Genomic DNA, 20,330 nt, shown 5'->3' on the forward strand with positions numbered 1-20,330 from the left:
ATGTTAGTAAGGGTGAGAGATCAGAAGTGAATTAAAGTCGAAACCACTCTCCGAACGACGACAATCTTCTTCCACCACAGCAGGAACAAAATAATCAACGTATCCGTTATGTCCTGTCTAGGCCTATAGGACCAGTATCTGACACCATCCGCTCGCTGAGCATTGCGATGAATGTTTCTTAGCATCGGAAATACAGAGATATTCTTACTTCGATCTTGTGAGCAAACAAGAAGACCGTTTCCATTATGAAATACTGGGGTTGTTTGAGGGTGATAACGAATCCAGCGCAAAACAAAGCAGAAAATAATATGGACTAGGTGCACCACTGCGTGTAATTCTATGTCTGTGATCGTTCCAACTTAAGGCTACCGCACACTACACGATCAGACTGGTCTTAAGACCAGTCGTACGATCGGACACCGCACACTATACGATCCGACTGTAAAGCGCGTGCGCTTGCATTTTACTGCATTGTGAATGGCTGAAAGCTTACGACCAGTCGTAGAAATTCAACATGTCAAATCTCTACGACTGGCGCTAAGACCCAGTCGTACGACTAGAAAATGGCAAGACTATGACGTCACACTTCTAGTCTTAAGGTCTTAAGACCAGTGAATCGGGGCAAAATCGTGTAGTGTGCGGCGGGCTTTAGTGACTAACCAGTTCGTACGCAAAATGACTGTCATGTTCGGCAAAATCATACAAGCTCCTTAACAGATTTGGGCGGAATCGTATTTCAGAGCCGTTGCTCTCACCCCAAACTATGGGCGCCCCACCAAACGGCACAAAATAATTTACTTACTAGGTAAATGACTACATTATTGAATCGATACCAAAGCGTGACGTCGTAGCTATAAATTCATCACCATGGAAACTGGTTCTGGTTGCTAACCATGATTTAGAGTGAATGTAGGTAGATGCAACGTGTTTGCAACTAACGTAATGAATCTCAAAGGATGGAATACGTAGATCAGGACTGGTATAATTCGAACATCGAGAATGCTTCTCCCTACATTATTTGGCCAAGGAACGGAGATCAGGACTATGAGGTACACTTGCATGATCATATTAGCATGAAAGGTGTGCACATAAAATTATACATACGCGTCAATAGAAGCTGAAGTTATATTTCGGCTGCACGACTGAGCAATTGTAACAAGATTGTACATTGTATCAATGATGCTAAGAGTTCGCATCTCTTTGTATCATGGCACTTATTCACCACGCGCCTGGGATTAAAATTGGAGCTATCAGTGTGTAATGTCTTTTGATAAACTATGTGATTCGTGAAAATGAGATTTGTGTTAAACACGTCTGTCATTGTCTCATATGTGGTATATGAGAGAAAGAGCGAATATTTTTGTATCAAAGTCTGCCTAACGTTGTGATGCGAAAAGTGTATTCGAATTTTGTCATCAGCCATAAATGCATGGTTTGCACGATGATACACAAGCTGTTTTCTATGTTGTGGATGCATTCGAAATTATATTTGATAATGTATTACGGATCAATAAATTTGGACGAAACTTCAGCGAGCCCTTTGTCTTACGCCTTTGTTTTATAATGTTCTGGTCTTTTTTAATGCAATTTTTCGTGGGGCACAACTTCAATGACTAAGCGAAATCTATTCAAAACACAAACAATGACCGAGACGTAAATTGAGATTCATTCCTCAAGCTGCAGATCACAACGCCGTAACAAAAGTAAAATACACACTGTATTAGATACGGAAATAGTCAAGCAGAAGGAATACATGTAGGCCCTACATACCAGCCTGATTAAAACTGGGATATTACGAAATTGAGTAATGGTTATTATTTTATAGGTGCGAGACCTGCAGAGATGATAGGCGTCAGAAAAAGCACAACTACTGCCCTCTATTGTCAAAATACTTGTACTAGTTATCTTAGCTCCCGTCTCGGAGCGTATAGCGCTGACGAAAGAGTAATGTGCACATAATTGATTTTACTCATTGTTCTTTTTGTCGAGATATGGAGGTGGCCACCACAACGCTAAGAATCCAGCATTCATCGGAAATATCACGATGTACTTTCACCACAGAGTGTGTTCAAAATGCACAGCATCTATTTATACCCATAACTGTCTTCAACAAACTTAATTGTACAATGTGTAGAATGTCCACAGGGGTGACTAGAGAGAGTACAGTAGGACCTCGATTATCCGGCCATGTCGGACCGGCGGGCATCCGGATAATCGATTTGGCCAGCTAATTAAGAGAGATACGTTCAAATACAGCACTTTCTGGCATACCACGCTAGGGTTGTGTATACACATGTTATCACCAATTCACTAATATGATTATGTGCATGGTATTGTCATGTTTCATACTTCATAAATTGATACGGAAATGAAATGAAATACAAAGTATGAGTAAAACATCCCTTCATGTATTGCTTGTTGATTGATATTGACTGACAATGAGATCGATATTGAAACTTGTTGAATAGTGCAGGTGCATTGAACTGTCACCACTACTGTGCACTCAATACCAGTGACAAGCGCGGCACCAGTCACAGCCATCGTCTCCCGAACTGACTTAGAAGTTACAGTCCGCTGCCATGATTGGAGTATGTCCCATAGTGTATTCGCTCAATAATGGTTGAACGTGTGTTTGTTTAGAGTGAGATTTGGCACTGAAAAACATGAAAATAAGGGAGAAAAAGTAAGCCAGTCGACGTCCGGATAACAGAGAATCCGGATAATTGATGGCCGGATAATCGAGGACCTACTGTACTTGCACAAAAAAAAAGTCTGAAAAAACTCTGAAACTTCAAAAAAAAAAAAAAAAATCAAGTGCCATAAAACTCTGACCATTTCCAATGCATTTGAACTGTATAAAATCTGAAAAGTTTCCTCTTCTTTTTTTTTAAGAACAAAAAGGTGTGAAATCAGATTAAACTCCTAACTCTCACATTCCTGAATATTAACAAAACGGCACAATTTTCAACTACCATACACTCACACATGCAAACACACACTGGAGCATACACACACCCTTCTCCCCCCCCCCCCCCCCCCCTCTCTCTCTCTCTCTCTCTCTCGGTTCCATGTTTACTTTGCCTTAAAGGTTAATGCTTCCTGTTCTAGTCATGAAAGTTTAATGGAGGTTGGTTTCTATTTTCAAACTCCACAAGGCTAGCATTAAACAACTTTTCTTTAGTTAGGTTTCCACTATACAAATACACCTATACACCTGTTTATGTCTGCCTGGGTAAAAAGGAAGAACTTTCAAAGCCATGGCTAAGAGGTTTGCTGAAAGCTGATACACCCACAGTGTATATCCACCTTATTCGGTGGAATCCTTCATTGCTGACAACCCTGCCATATTCTACCACAGCTGTAGCAGTAGAAGCTGTTTTGGCATTTTCAATGTCTCTTATCATTATTTCTGCCAATTAATTCCGACACTTGGATAGATACCTATACCAAGATAAAGTAGGGCAGAGTTCATTAGACACGAAGGGGAATAAACTTCTCCAAAACCTTGAGCAAGCTCGATTGAAATTATGCATACCTTCCAATGTAGGTCGGGGGTGAGAATTACTTTAGCATGTCACCAAGGCTTATACTTCACTTCCAGCTCATTTATCGTCAGCCAAGAACCCGAAGGGCTTTATCCCGATGTTTTTTTTTTTTTTTTTTTTTTTTTTTGGGGGGGGGGGGGAGGGGGTATTGACTTATTGGTATCATGTAACTATCGATCTCCTCTACATTATGGGGTCAATCTCAAATTACTTTCATTTCCAGTAAAATGTTAAAAATTGAAACCACAAGGGTGCTATTTTACCCTGTATTTGGAACAATGCTTATAAATCTACCCACTTTCGATCAAATAAACTTTGTTATTACATAAACATTTTCATTGTTTCATTTTTATTCACCCCCAAATCTTAGAATGCGATAGCGCCCTTCTGCTTCTCAGCTGACAATATATTCTCCATTGTATTCAGAATGGGATTAGAGGGAAATTCACCACAAACACAAAGAAGTAGAACACATAAATGACATTCACCTGTCTTCTGAGCTTCCTGTGAAGCTACCTGTTGCAAATTCATTGTCAAAGTGATAATGTTACTATAAAATGGAAGGAGAGTATGGTATGATAGAAGCAAATTGACAAACGCATCCCGGGGATATGTGTCAAATTCTGTGCAAAGCTGTTTTATCATTGTCATTTCTTTTCACTCCTATATGCATGTACTGATTTGCTTCAAGCTCTTTTGAGCAGTGAAAACCAAAATCTCCGGTATTATCCTCCTGGTTGCACCGAAGAATTGCAATGTACATATATATGTGACATTGGAAGAAATTCATTTAGCAAAATCCACCTCACCACCAAGTTAGCATTTTTATCCCATCATTGCAGAATTAATAGAAATGACTAAAAACAAAAATGGTCAGAAAACCTACACAAGACAAAACAAAACAAAGCAATTGCAGGATAAACTGACACGCAAATGATACAAATAAATTCATCCTTCTTCCACATCTTTATTCGTCATGTACGATTAGGGTATGTGAAAGAAAAAAAAAATCTGCCTTGGTGATTTACCGCTTCATCCTTTGATGAAGACATGACATTTAGAATCCTGTTTAAATGGAAATGAAGGTTCACAACCTATTTTTTCTTTCCTTTTACAATAAAATATTTCCAATGTTATCTGGAACTTAGGAAAAGAAATCAAATCCCTGTTGTCAGTCCATGTAGATTTGACCAGAATGACGTAACCAAGGGTGGCTTCTTTTTTTTATCACACTTGGATCCCCAATTTTTAACACAAAAATGACAAATTCATGATGAAAACTCCTATGCCAGCAAATTTGTGGCATAAACTGCACAAGTCAATACAGCTCAAATTCTGCCAAATGTTTTCTCAATCTAACCAAAATCCCCCCAAAAAACAACAACAACAAAACACCTTGGCAAAATCTTTCACAACTCTAACCTTGTCTGAGAACTTAGACACAGAATCTGATCTTTGACTTATTCAGGCATTTTCAAGTGTGCATATGGTAAATTCTTTTGGAGTTGCTTTTATAAAAAACAAGGACATGTTTAGAGACATTACGTCTACAGCTGCATGATATCTATTTACAAGGTACTTTGGAAGAATGTTTATCTTCACTTGAAAAGAGCAAAAACACTCTAAACAACACGATACCTCTCATAAAATAGCAAAACACAGAGAGAAAAACAAATATATAAAATATGCACAGTCAAAAAATTATTGTTTGTGATCACCTGTCTGTAAAGGTGAATTGCTTCATGCAGCCACTAAAAATTCCATCAGGATCAGGTGAATGTGTTAACAACCCTACAAATAGTGGCCACCTGTCACATTACAGCCAGCGGCCATCTCTCTGGCCTCCTGACGGCAGCATTTCAGTCGCCGCAGTCACACTGGCAAAAACTTTCTCAAAAGTTTAACCTCGAGAACTACAGTTGAACCTCTCTTATCCGGCCTCCCTTTATCCGGATGTCTCTATTATACGGACGCAATCTCGCCGTGATTTTTTAAAAATAATTACGGGAGGAAAGGGGTATTCCCCAACTCCTTGAGAACTCCTACACAAACACACATGAATTACATATTACTTCCAACATGATTTACATACATTACATCAAATTTCCTTCCAAATTGCTTACCTTCAGACATTTTAACATCCCCAAACATCCCCAAATGTAACAATGAAAAGGTTGCAGTATACACATTACTACATGTGGTACTACAATGGGCTACATCAGTACATGTGTATGTATATGTACATGTATACAGCATTGAGTCTCCCGTATCCGGCCAAATCCCTCATCCGGATGAGCCCCGGTCCCAGCTTGTCCGGATACGAGAGGTTCAACTGTATTAGCGAAGTTTGCTCGTCCGTTCACACTGGCAGCCAAGTTTCTCCAAGTTTCCGTTCTCAAAGTTAGGGCAACTGCTGCCATGCACACACAACAAAGAAGAAAGCGCACAACAAATGACAGCTAATGATTGTCACATAAACAATGCACACCCATACATTCTAAATGAGCGTGCGCTTCATAGGCGCTATCATGGACAGGCAGCGGGCTGGTCATGGGTCGAACTTCGCGAAGTTTCAGTGTGAGCGTTCAGACTGCACAGAGTTCCAAACGATGTGTGATGTTTCAGGAAATTTCCCTAGTTTGAGTGGGAAGTTTCACATGAAGTCTCGCAAGAAGTTTTCGGAAAGTTTGCCGTCCACTTGTAGAACTTTGAAGTTTTGCCAATGTGACTACGGCTACTGTGTCGAGCGGCTCTACTCTTGGGGTTATGTTAAGCCCTTCACGTACTTGTTTGGCATGCTAATTAGTATCAAACATTTCTTCTAGCCAGCCTAACAGCATCTCACATAACAGCCTTGTCTAGGCCAACTGCACCATGAACAAAGAGTGAGTGAAATTATAAGAACAAAGAGTTAAGACTATCCCTACCTCATAAAGCCATATGACGACGTTTTGGCATTCATAGGTGTTTGGAGGACACATGCATGTAATGTCAACACTAAAAGATATCATGTGATGGAAAAACTAGAAATGTCGCTACGGCGACTGGTGTATGCCTCCGCAATAATGCATGGTTCTCCTAATAGGTCTATAGTACAATGTCTTGACAATGTGTGATGACAGTTTCACACAATTGGCAAAAATATTAAAGTGACAGGTTTGCCACAAATGTGCTGAATGTTCACTTTCCTAGAACTAGGTTCAATTGGATGAATGATTAAAACGTCAGAGTGCAGGTATTTGGGGGAACTGATGATTTTTACTTGACTTTTGACCCTTTTATAAGTTTATGCATTGAGTAATTTTCAAGGTATTGAGAAAAAGTATAATTTCAGTATCAAATGGTAAAATAGTATTATCTAAACCTGGCCTTTGACCTTTGACCTCACAGTTCCAAAGAGAATCACTGTTAGGTAGAACATGCATAAATATGTAAGTTTCATGATAATACCCTGAGTTACTTTTGAGATATGGAGGAAGAAGTGCTATTTAGCACTTTCACTTCACCTTTGACCTTTTAACCTTTGACCTTTTGGCAAGAAACTTCCCACAGAAGATATATTGGGTTATACATGCATACATCAAGTTTTAAAAAAAATCCTTCAGGCATTGCATAAATATAAGGAAAGTAGTGATATTTTGAGGAGTTGACCTTGACCTTTGACCCCCTGACCTTTGACCCATGACCCCCAACTTCCCTAGATAATCACTGCCCATCGGTACATGCATATATATTAAGTTCCATGACGATACCTTGAACCATTTGCGAGATATGGAGAAAAACATGAAATTTCAACCTTTTTTTCACAAAATAACCTGTGACCTTTGACCTTTGACCCCGTGACCCTAAAATCCAAACAAAGTATTATCCCCCCAGGATATACCCTCATACCAAGTTTGATGCAAAACCACCTCACGGTTCTTGAGATATCGACAAAAACAAAACGGGACGGACGGACGGACGGACGACCCGAAAACATAATGCCTCCGGCCACTTTGTTTGCAAAGGCATAAAAAAAACTCAAATAGGCTGCCAACCTACCTATGTGTTAACCTGTCCAAAAAGACCATCAGTCATGCTGTACGTCAGTGGTTGCCATAGTCTCACAAGTTTGACTGCATCTCACATTCTCCCTCTTCAAATTATGATAAATCAAACATCCATCGGTGGAGTGACCCATCTTCCAACCTCCACATGTAAAATCCTCAAAATGTAATATTCATGGAATGATTCATTTATCTCAATACACTTCAATACATTGAGAACTTCAAGGCAAAATCTTATCACTTAAATATTAATGAAAATTAAAAGATGGCTAAAAGAAGAGGATAAAAGCACCATGTATGCGAAAAAATTTGCAGCAAATACTGAACCATAATCTGACCTTCAACTTGTCAGAATTCTTCCCTCCTCGCACATGGTAATACTTTTAAAGTCCATATGGAAATCTTGGATGACCCTTGAAGCTTGCCTGTCCAACGTATCTCAAACTATCCAGTCTGGCATTTCGGCTGCACCGCTCCTTTAATGTTCCTGGTGAGAAGTGCCAGCAGAAAATGTCACAGCTGTAAGTGGGTAAGCATCCTTGATCCAAACATATCAAAGAAATGAGCAAAGTCCCTGATGCCAGCCTCATTCTGTACGGGGTGGAATGTCAAGACGACCGCTGTGGAGTCCAGCGCTAATCTGTGCCGCAGTTCCAACTTGAACTCTATCGCCATGTCCGGCTGCGATGGTCCTTTGGCTAGCTCCGCCGAGATGCGCCTCTCTCGGGAGATCTCGTCGACAGGGGCATCTCCCCACACCTTCTCCAACTGGAGCTTTCGTCTCAGCCTTCTCCTCCCAACCCAGACGGCATGATGAGACTTGCACCACACCTGCCTCCTAAAGATACTCCCATCGGAGTCCTCACCCGGAGAATCCGAGATGGGCGGAGATGTCAATCCTTCTGTGGATGTGAAGCTAGTGTTTTCAGCAGATGACATGGACACATTATTTTGGTCATCGTCATCAACAGGAGGATCAACCTTCAGTCTCTTACGCAAAGGCCCTTCCTCTTCACTGTCATGCAAGTCATTGACCAGTCCGCTGTCTTCCATGACCCCCTCGCCAGCCTCACCAGTTCCAAGGGCGTGGTTGTAGTCTCGCTTCGAACCAGAGCGAGGGCTGCTGCTGCTTTCTCCTGCCACGCCTGCATCACCACAGCCCTTCTCTGCACCTCCGCTCTCTATTAAGAGAACATCGGTTAGCAGCTGCATCAAGAAATTCTCAACCTCCTGGCACCACGCCCGTTTCATTGCCCCCTCGTCTGAATGTGTTTTGACAAACTTGTCGGTCAGTAAGTTCACCTTCATCGGGAATGCAACTGCAGGAGATTTTCCACTGGAACTCTCTTTTTTCTTCGATGCAGTGTCCACTTCCTCCACTAGACTTAGGAGGCCCCACTTTGGGATCTCGCCGGTCTGGGCGTCTGCCCCCTGCTTCCGGTAGCGCAGCGAGATGCACGTCAGGTTTGCAGCACGGAGCTCCTCCCGCAGTCTGGACCCCGTCTTGTCGTTGACGTTCATGGCAACATTGTGGCTGAGTTCCAGGGGATCCTGGATGTTGACTGGGCTCACCTTGAACTCCTGGGGTGAGTCCACTGGACCCCCCTCACCAGGATCCTTCAGGAACTGGGTCAGGGGAACCGTCTTGCCAGAGACTGGGCACAGGACGCTGGTGGTGAAGTCACACTTGGTGTAGAAGCTGAAGAAACCTTTCATCAAGGATTCTGGGTGTCAGAGCCCCAACAGAAGAAAAGTGAAAAGGAAGTCTGGGCATGATTTCATGATAAAGAAAGTAAAAATTTACAGCATCACTTTGGAGTTTCTCCTTTCATCCTTTGTCCCATGAAACATTTTACATCTACAGGGCACAAAACCCTCTCATAATATATTCCATGAGACAACTATGGTCCTTGAATAATTGAAGTGAAAGATACATACAAAGAAAATGTTTTAAAAAGATTACTCAAACCAAAGCAATACATTAAGCTAATGTGTCCACTAAAATCTAACATTAAAAAATCTAAATCATAATCGCCAGACATCATGCAAAAAGCATCACACAGAGCAAGAAGAAAATCCATCTATAACCTGCAGTCTTCATCTAGAACACACATGTAGATGTAGATCTGGGGCCCGTTTCATAAGACTTGTTATCAGCGACAACTGCCACATTTCTATGACAAATTTGCTCTCAGCCAATCAGATGCAAGGATTTCAGTAGCTTGTCACACCTATGACAACTTGTCACTGATGACAAGTTTTATGAAACTGGCCCCAGGTGTTATCAAGAAAGAAAAAGAAATACAAATTCATGCTCTCATTTTGTTGATTCTCTTGTGAGTATTCTAGCCTTCATTGCTTTAAGATATAAGCCATCAGATAAAGTTCCTCTGAAGCTAGAGATCTTAACTTCACTTTGCTTGGTCTTCCACAGGAGTATAAACATACATGATTCAGAGCAAAACACAAGTCGTTATCAAGCCTTAATATCAAATTTCACTCCCCGCTGACCTGACATACATATCCAGCACAAAGGATTAATTCATACGGACAAACAAACTGGCACTCACCGGCATTTTCGGTGTTATCACTCTGACCAATCTTGGTAGCATCAGTTACAAATGAACAATCCCATCCATCAATATTTACGACATCTGCTGGTCCTTTGAGAGACAAATGTAAGTCAAGAACAATTCCTCTGTCAAAATGGGGGAGTGACACACAAATACTCGACTGTTATGCAAGATTTGTTTGTTCCAAGCATTCTGGGGCTTCGTGTCGTAGCATGCAATTACTGTAAGTTATACAATGAGTGTAGCCATTTACACAACAACTGATATGTTAACAGTTGATTGATTGTTGTATCATCACTGCCATGGTAATGCAGTACAATCAGCTATCGTTAACCTTTTCCATCATATCTGCTATTTTGACCATACCAAAGGTTTTTTTTTTCTTTTTTTTTAATGTTGCTATTTTGAAAGCATGGACATATATATGCTGATGGAAACTCATGATAAGCATATGAGAGAGGACTTTCTATAGAAAAAAAAAGAAGAAAAATAAGCCCAAAATAGCTTTCATAGAAACAGAGCTTGGCCACTTTAGGTGCATTTGTTATTCAAAATCATATGCCCTCAATCTTAGTGGCACCATTATGTCAGTAAAGCGTAAAAAGTGGGGTTTAATTTCATGCATTGTCGAAAATGGCAAATTGGGATGGGCAGTGACCCACATCAAATCCCATTTAGATGGATGGGAAGAATGTCTGCTGCCCTCACCTGTCTGCGCTCTGAGCTGGTGGACGGTAGGCAAGATTGGTGGCTGGGTGTTCTGCAGGTAGTGGACAACCATAAGGGTCAAGGCATAGTTGGTCAGCAGAGGGCCTGGACCCTGATTCCCAGCCAGCTGGCGCTGACGGGCCCAGAGGCGGATGCCAAAGGTGAGAGGAGCCACCCTGGGATCCAGGGAAGAGTAGAAGTGGAGGAGCTCTGTGTTTCGCAGGGCGAGTCTGGGAAGAAAGATTTATTGTGAATTAAAGGGATCATATAGTTTTGGTCGAGACCTAACTTCAGATTTCTAACATTTTTGGTGAGATAAGGAGAAACCTTTTATGAAATATGAAGGGACATGCAATTCCAGGAGGGATTCAACATTCCTTTGATGAAGACTGGTTTTGAACGGCTGAGATATCCAAAACAGAGCAACACAATAAAAGGTTGGACCCACCTGTTATTAGGACTGCTTTGTTTTACTTTTGATGTCTTAGCCATTCCAAAACAGATTTTCATCTGATTTACTCTGATTTCCTCTTATAATAGTATACTCTGTACTATTTCATAAGTGGTTTCTTGGTATCTCGTATAAAGTTACAAGTCTAAACTAGATATATCGCTACGGCTACTGATATGCCTCCGCCATAATGCATGGTTCTCCCAATAGGTCTATAGTACAATGTCTTGACAATGTGTGATGACAGTTTCACACAATTGGCAAAATATCAAAATGACAGGTTTGACACAAATGTGCTGAATGTTCACTTTCCTAGAACTAGGTTCAATTGGATGAATGATTAAAATGTCAGAGTGCAGGTATTTGGGGAACTGATGATTTTTACTTGACTTTTGACCCTTTTATAAGTTTATGCATTGAGTAATTTTCAAGGTATTGAGAAAAAGTATAATTTCAGTATCAAATGGGAAAATAGCATTATCTAAACCTGGCCTTTGACCTTTGACCTCACAGTTCCAAAGAGAATCACTGTTAGGTTGAACATGCATAAATATGTAAGTTTCATGATGATACCTTGAGTTACTTTCGAGATATGGAGGAAAAAGTGCAATTTAGCACTTTCATTAGTTTGACCTTTGACCTTTTGACCTTTGACCTTTTGGCAAGAAACTTCCCCCAGAATATAAATTGGGTAATACATGCCATACATCAAGTTTAAAAAAAAAAAAACCTTCAGGCATATTGCATTTTAAGGAAAGTAGTGATATTTTGAGGAGTTGACCTTGACCTTTGACCTTGACCTTTGACCCCCTGACCTTTGACCCATGACCCCCAACTTCCCTAGATAATCACTGCCCATCGGTACAAGCATATACACTAAGTTCCATGAAGATACCTTGAACCATTTGCGAGATATGGAGAAAAACATGAAATTTCAATTTTTTTTCACAAAATAACCTGTGACCTTTGACCCTGTGACCCTAAAATCTACACAAAGTATTATCTCCCAAGGATATACCCTCATACCAAGTTTGATGTAAAACCACCACACGGTTCTTGAGATATCGACAAAAACAAAACGGGACGGACGGACAGACGTACAGACGGACGTACGGATGGACGTACGTACGTACGGACGGACGGACGGACGGACGACCCGAAAACATAATGCCTCCGGCCACTTCGTTGCGGAGGCATAAAAATGAAAATCCTGCTTTCCTGGTTCATTGTACTGCTCATCCATGGACAAAAATATTTGTGTCCCTTTTTGCGACCTTTCATAAGCCGGTATATGGTAGAGGTAGGTAATTCAGACCTTTCCTCAGAATAAGAAAATTGGAAACTCTTTTATGATGGAGGGGGAAACAATACTATGGATTTCCAGTGAATTTATTTGGACCCTGAAAAAAAAATTCCAACAGTTATTTTCAGTACAAATTCTTGAGTGACATGGGGCCGGTTTTTCATTTGTTTTCTTCGAAACTCTGAGGTGTATTACCGCAACATTTCATACACGATGATGGGAGACATGATTTCTCAACCATGCAAAATTTCATGACGTTTGCGAAAGGCACATACAACCTTTATCCCTTGTGACCCGACTGTAAATACGCAGAAAAAAATGGCTACCAAGCAATGTTGGGATTATAGTAATGGAAGGGTTGTCTGGGAGAACAGTTCTAACAATGAAGAGGCTACACCGGGCAAAAAATGCCATGATGTGTCCATCGTTACCTGTTGTCCATGGACAAGTCACAGAGTAGCCCAGATTCCTTGTGCCTGAATTTGATGACTGGGCGGCGGCTGCTGGGGATGGCTCGCACATGTTGGCAGCTCGGCACGCACTCCTTCAGGAGGCGACATAGCACCTCAAGGGCAGCATTGCCGGACAGATCCTCAGGGCGGGGCTCGTCAGAGGGGCCTGGTTGTTCCAGTGCAGATTGATCCTGAAAAACAGTACAACATGTAACTTCTTCAGATAGTTTGATGTCCAACTGAAAATTTCATTTGAATTGCAAATTAAGATTTTCACAAAGTTTCTAGGAAAGGGTATACATATTGCCTTTTTAGAGGCGTAAATATGACACTTGGACATTCCCACAGGAGTTCTATATTCTGCAAGAGACTTTTTTTTTTTTTGAAGCATGCAGCACTGAAAAAATTGTGTCTCAAAGGGAAAAAGTAATGATTAAAATTTTCATGTTGGTTATTATCATCCCAAACTCAGATTTTAGAACTATTTTGAAGCACAAATTTTTGTTTCTAACTGCAAATGTTAGCAAGGGGCTTTAACTCTTTATATTCTGGTCAAATTTCAGAGATGAAATATTTCAATTCCACTGCTTTAGTAGAAAATAACATTATCTATGGTTACGTGTCCCAATTTATGCCTTTTGAACTCTCAAAACATTTGTTGATCTTGAGAACTGCTGGGTGAAATCACCTCTGCAGTTGTCTCCATGCTTGTCTCCGAGGAGCCCGGAAGCGAAGCAAACTGGTACGCAAATGTCTCGTCGCCCCGTCCTAGGTCAATCTGCAGGTCGAGGTCACACCCTTTGACCCCAAAACTGCTCACGGATGACCCATAGGGGTAGACCCGACACTTCGGGAACATCTCGATGAAGACCTCCTGCAGGAGGTCGCAAATGAGGTAGCGGAGCTGAAGGTCTGAGGGCGCTAGACAGGTTTCCTCCATGAGTGTCTGCAACTGACATGAAACCTGCACGAGGGATAAAAGCAGAACAAGTAGAAAATCTTTAATCAAGGGCAGTAGGTCACACCTTCAAATATTGAAGCTAAGCTCTAGCTGAGGGGGGGGGGGGGGGGGGGGGGGGGAGGAAAGCAGCAATAATTAGCTCATACTTTTTTGTAATTATCAAGTCATGGTAGGTTAAATGAGCCATTTAGGTTCAGATTTGAGATTAATGCTTCAGACCAAGAATCTGACAGCCAGACAACTGGAATACTATGACTTAGAAACCTGTGTTTGTGTCAGTTCTTTTTGGAGTACACACTTTTTAGCTCATATTTTCTCTTCAATACATATAAATATGAATAAATGCCTGCTCTAAATTAAACATCTCGGGTTTCAACAAGCTATGTGCAGGCATTTGAACAAGTTGCAGCTCTCAGTATTGAAGCAACTGAGACATAAGTGAGTCTTTTGACTGAAGTCAACTGAGTTTGGATCAAAATTCAAACACATTGGTAAAACATTTACAAAATGTTTTCATGTTATTCATTATATGGTTTTCTATCTGGACTTTGACAGTGGACAGAGAGTGCTCGACTCACATTTTCTGATTCCAAGAGCTTCTCCAGAACGACGTCCATCTCCATTTCCTTGGCCGTCTTCCCCTGGGCCCCCTTCCCTGGGGGCGAATGGTGTTTGCTCTTGATAGCGAAGGGTTTGTTTTCTCTCGGCCGCACGGTGATCTTCTTGCCGTTCATGAGCTGCTTCTCCTCCTCGGATGCCCTCTCCGCAGTTTCTTTCTCGCTGAACTGCACAATAGCATACTTCCCCTGAAAAATGATTACGGCAAGAACAAAACAAAACATACTTGTCATGAAGGATACACCAGGATCATACAAATCACTACTACCATTATTTCACCGTCACAGTAGTTGCTTTGACAAGACTTCGAGATCAAGTCATTAGTTAGAGGTAGGAGAAACAGAGAGCAGACTGAAAAAAAAACCCCACAAAAACATCAGCAGTACCAGATATCAAACTGATAAATTGGGTGAGGTCAAACAGCTTTGCAACAGTCGTACAATTCTGTGGAGATCTGTAATACACCTGTTTTCCATTATATATGAATCACAAATGACTGCTTTGTATGGTATGCTGAAATCCTGCGATTCCTACAAGAACATGAATTTTTCATGGAATAGGTTTGCCTCTACAGCTCACAAATTTGACAGAGATACAAGCCATACCTCATTCATGATTTCAAACTGTCCCTTGATATGTCATTCAAGCAGTCTAAATTTGTATGCTTTCCTCCTGGCTTTCAACAGTTATTCCCAATTTTGCAAATAGTTTGTGCCATAGCAACAAACTTACTGCAACTATTACATAACAACAAAATCTCCAAATAATAGTTAATAAAAAGCTCCTTTCTAACCGTTGACAGTTTACTCCTTATTGAAGTTTGACAACATAGTCTCTGATGGCAGAGTTATTTTGTTTGGTATCAGGAAAATCAGCTGTGATGAACATGGCAAGACTACGCACTTACCTTATCCTTGTCCACAATCACTTGAGCCACGCCGCCATATTTTGTGAAGTAGTCGGTCAGCTCCAGTTCAGACACCAGCTTGGTGAGCCCTCCGACGAAGATGCTGCATTCTGCCTCCTTCTGCCTGGTGGTCTGGATCAGGGTAAGCCTCTGGTGCTTCTTTCCCTGCAGATGATCCTGGACGGCTTTGGCTGATTCAAAGATAATAATCATAATAATAATAATGCAAGGTAGGGTGGAACATCCTATTACCGGACGCTTTTCTTTGTGGCTTTGAATTCCGTACTCATAGAATGAAATTTCGGCTAAAAACAACACCACTTATTCACAGACTCATGGAAATTACGAATTCAGCCAACTTACATCATTTCTTCGTTCCAGTTTTTAGAAAATATGCTTCAAACATACCCCTCTAAAAATAGTGGTTTTTTGCGCCGTGCAAAATCGCATTGTATTACCGGACGCTATTTTCGTAATCGAATAATCGAGGTTTTTCTCACCTAATCCTTGCACCAGAATCACAATTCATCCCACAAATCACCGTACACATTCTCACCGAGCGGATGACACACAAAAAAATCTGCAAATGAAGCTCAAATTTCGTATTTTACAGTAAAATGTCTGTCTTGACCATTTCGAACAGTTCACGCAATAAAACCTTGTGAGAAATCGACAACTGGTTAGAGTATACGTGCTTTGTCTATGGGAGCTGCACGCGCGGGTGATGAGTTGCTTGCCCCTTAGCGCACAACTATTCCGCATCGTTCGCGTTTGAGGACGATAGCTACAATTTTTCCGATATTGATCAGTGAACTTTTGGTTCTTACAGAATCTTCAGCATTTTTCCTGTATGTGAGTAGGATTTCATAGAATTTCAGTCGTGAAATGTGATTCAAACATGCATAAATATTAACTATAAACGAGGTGCGGGTCACTCAACTATAAATTTGAGGTAAAATGTGAATTTTTTCGTGTTTTTACATTTTTATGTGGTGTTTTTTGCGATTTCGGTCCACACAAAGTTCTGTGAGGCTAATCTACGAAGTCTCGCGCGTACAGAATGTCATTAGTACGCAAAAATGTGCGTGTCCGGTAATACCATGGTGTCCAGTGACACCATGCTTGCCCCTACTTATAATGTGCCATTTACACATGACTAATGTGCTCAAGGCGCAGTGAGAAAAAGTGAATTATGAAGTACAGAAATCATTAAGCACACATATACCGGTACATGAAATTAAATGGAGCAATAATGATTGAAAAATAAGAACATACATAATGAATACAATTCTACTGGAAAGCAGATTATAAACAAATGAGTCTGGAGGGCAACTTTAAAGCAGTCAACATTAGAAAAGATAAGATGAAATAAAAACAAAATAAACAACAATCACTAATCATCAGAACTGAATGGGGGTAGGTGCTGGCTGTTGAAATGTTATCGAAATATGAACCCTTGACGAAAAATCCCTGAGGAAGCTGCTATTTCCATGCTAAACTGGGAGGGGGGGGGGATGGGTTGAGCTGTAAGACTAGAGCAAGAACTGAGGTGATGGTGCAGTCAATGATAGTAAATAGATTTGGTGGCATATCTACTAAAATTTTTAACAGTGAAGTGCCCATTAAAAATCTTGCTTCAAAGTTCAAAGTTTACAGCACCCTTATTACAGGAGGTTTAATTTGATTTCAACCCTCTGATGACAGAAGGGGCAGCCTTCTTCTGGAAAGCAGTGACCAACTCTTGACTGTTGCACTTGCAGTGTTGGTGTTGGCTGGGCAGTATTCAAGGTCAACATGGTCAACATGTAACAGCCTCAGCTCAGCTCAGCTCAGCTGCCCCTAAAAAATATACATATTTTGACTGCTCTAAAGCAAATACCCTGCAACTGTAACTTCACCACTAATACACTCTCACTACGAATATATCTCATGGTTTTAAAAGCACTGTAACTGGGAATAATTTTCCTGGTATCGCATAGCAATTTGCTACGCATTTTTACACCAAACTGCTACAGAAACTAACTTTTGTGCTGCAGTTTTCTTGTTACATATAGAAGTGTACTACAGAATATCATTGAAGATATTTTTCATCAGCTGAAACTACAAATTTGAGTTTGAAAATTATTCCCTGCTGTAACAAAACAGGTCTAACACTCTTGAAAACTCAAGCTATCTATGAATATGATAGGTAAATTTACATCATGTGTGGTGCTGCCAGCTCCCACCCAGTAATAATGATGGTCTACCTACTGTGTTCAGGTGTTGTCAACACCACACGTGACATCACTTGACTTTTCCCCGAGCACAGTACACACACACACACACACAATATACTGTAAAAGTGGAAATTTTTGCGGTGTTGAAATTTTCGCGCAACCAAAAACTAGCGCAAAAATAAAAGCACGCGAATATTTTTGCTTGCCATATGTTCTTGTGCGTGATGTCTTAATTCCGCGGAATTAAAAACACGCGAAACTCTTCTTACCCGGCCAAGCGCAAAAAATTAGTCGTGCGAAAATATCCACTTTTTAACTATAGTTTTGCACTTCACAAGGTTACAGTAATGTGAATCATATTATTCGACAATGAATCTAGTTGCTCACACAGGAGTTAATCTAAATTAAAAGTTGAAGAAGGGCCATGGGCTTATCGGCGCTGGCTTATCATGATAATATTTAATATTGCTGAGTTTGTTAATGTAAATTTAAATATCTAGACTCTACTTGTACTAAGTTGTAATGTTAGTTGTAACGTTATAACATTATAATTAACGTTATAACATTATAATTAACGTTATTATTAACAAGTGTTAAAACTTTAGTTTTTACAATAATCATTAATGATTTTTACCTGATGTTATTTTTACATCACAGAGATCACAGTGGAAGACTTTTCCTCTGGTTGATATCGTTTCATCACTTCCAATTCCACCTTCTTGCTCCATGTTGCCTTGTAGAAATGTTCGTTGCAGGTTTTCCACAGATTCTAATTAGCGCTCTCGACCTAGAGACTGTGCCCTAGGTGCGCCAACAAGTGATTTACAACACAATTGTGCAACAACACAGCACAGCACAGATGGTTCTGACGGCTACATACAGCGTGTATGTAAGGTGTTATGCTAGAACACACGTGCACACAGTATAGTAGCGGGTTTGTTATTGTACAGGCATCTCCTGGCATGCATCCGCATGGTAAGCACTATTTGGGCACCCGTCCCGCTTCATCATGAATATTCATCATCTACATGTAAATACATGATTTTTACATTTCCGGGCAGCGTTTTTACATTTCCCGTCAAAACTGAACATTTGTCCATCTCCCGGCGAGACGTTTTAACATTCCCCGTTGATGCAATTTTTCGAGATTTTTATATTTCCCGGCGATACGTTTTTACATTCTATGGCACGTATCCAGCGTTCTGCCATTTACTAGTACAGCATCTTACTGCCTGATGAATATTCATGATGAAGCGGGACGGGTGCCCAAATAGTGCTTACCCATCCGCATGCACGAGTACTGTATTTCATGTTTAGCGCCTGGGAGGGCGTCCTCCTTTTCAATTCATCACCGTGGCAGAGGAAGTTTTCGGTGCCATGAACCGGCTGGTTCCAAAGTCTATGTGTTAACTTTGAATGATAGTACAAAAGTATAGTACATTTCTTAAAATTGTAGTACCCGGTACCTCTTTGTATCTCTTTGCCTATCCTCTTTATATCTCTTATCCATAGCCCCCTTCCTCCATGGGGACATCCCCCACTTTTCGCTCTCACAGCTTTTCCAACTCCAAGTCTGGCCTCTCCCTCTCCAATTATTATGAAAACGGATCGACGCCGCTGGAGGGAAAATACTTTTCCAAATCAGTATAATATTATATACCCACTTAAATGGTTCAGATTCACCAAAGTGATAGCAAACGATAAATTTTGAATTTTCATGTGTTCTACAAACAAATTACCAGTACATTTTTAATGGAGTGCTAGCGTCATCACCTATAATGAGTGCATTATATCAACGAACATAACATCCAGATTTTCAATTTAATTTTGGACATGAAATTTCAAACTTAAAATGTGTAACCTTTCTAAAATAAATTATTGTTATGTTGTCTGAAGACTTAAAAACCCAGCATTAGTGCTTCAAAATAGTTCTAAAATGTGAGTTAGGGATAGAAACAACCAATGTCAAAATTTGAACCAGTATAATCGATGTTCAGTATTGTAAAATATCCAAAATGTGAACAATAGTTATAATGATTTTTTCCATATAACAGACTATTAAACCATCTACAGCTATGGTTTAATGAGAAAAATTGTGATATCTCCTTATATTCTAGGCTTTATTGCATAAATCTTATATGGTATAGGACGTTTTGGTGATACAACTGACCTACACATTATGCATCAAAAGCGATATCTTGATTTCCTTTTTAAATCACTGCTCCCAAAGGTAAACAGGACCTTTAACAGTGGAAGGGATATCACTGTAAATATTATCGACCAAATTTAATGACCTCCCTCCCTTCCCCCCACTCCCGACTGGTACATGTTTTTTTTTTTGTATTTTTTCCAAAAGTGTGCAGGGATGGGAGGGGGAGGGGGGGGGGGCTGCAGTCTCCTGGTTCCAGTTCTACTCTCTAAAAAAAAGATCGAGTAAAAATATTCACTCCTTAAAGAGTGAATACAAAAAAGAGTGAATTTTGAGTGAAAACGTTCATTTTCACTCGTTTTAGAGTGACCTCAGGGATCACTCCAAAATCTTCGAGTGAT

The 20,330-nt window shown here is 40.5% G+C and overlaps 1 protein-coding gene across 1 annotated transcript; it reads right to left on the reverse strand.

Annotated features, from left to right (window-relative positions):
• Positions 1-8,104: 8,104 nt before the first annotated feature.
• Positions 8,105-18,644, reverse strand: LOC139730809 (speckle targeted PIP5K1A-regulated poly(A) polymerase-like). The gene is made up of 9 exons (XM_071641678.1): positions 18,415-18,644; positions 15,565-15,755; positions 14,618-14,845; positions 13,733-14,042; positions 13,058-13,241; positions 10,873-11,102; positions 10,162-10,254; positions 8,764-9,315; positions 8,105-8,724 (listed from the first exon to the last, which is right to left on the reverse strand). The coding sequence occupies exons 1-9, from the start codon at positions 18,506-18,508 to the stop codon at positions 8,105-8,107; spliced, it is 2,502 nt and encodes an 833-aa protein (XP_071497779.1). The 5' UTR covers positions 18,509-18,644.
• Between the last annotated feature and the right edge of the window lie 1,686 nt (positions 18,645-20,330).

The sequence above is a fragment of the Diadema antillarum genome, unplaced genomic scaffold (assembly GCF_040938485.1).
Source record: "Diadema antillarum isolate AM-2024a unplaced genomic scaffold, OU_Dant_1.0 seq00000338_RagTag, whole genome shotgun sequence".
Lineage (NCBI taxonomy): Eukaryota > Metazoa > Echinodermata > Echinoidea > Diadematoida > Diadematidae > Diadema > Diadema antillarum.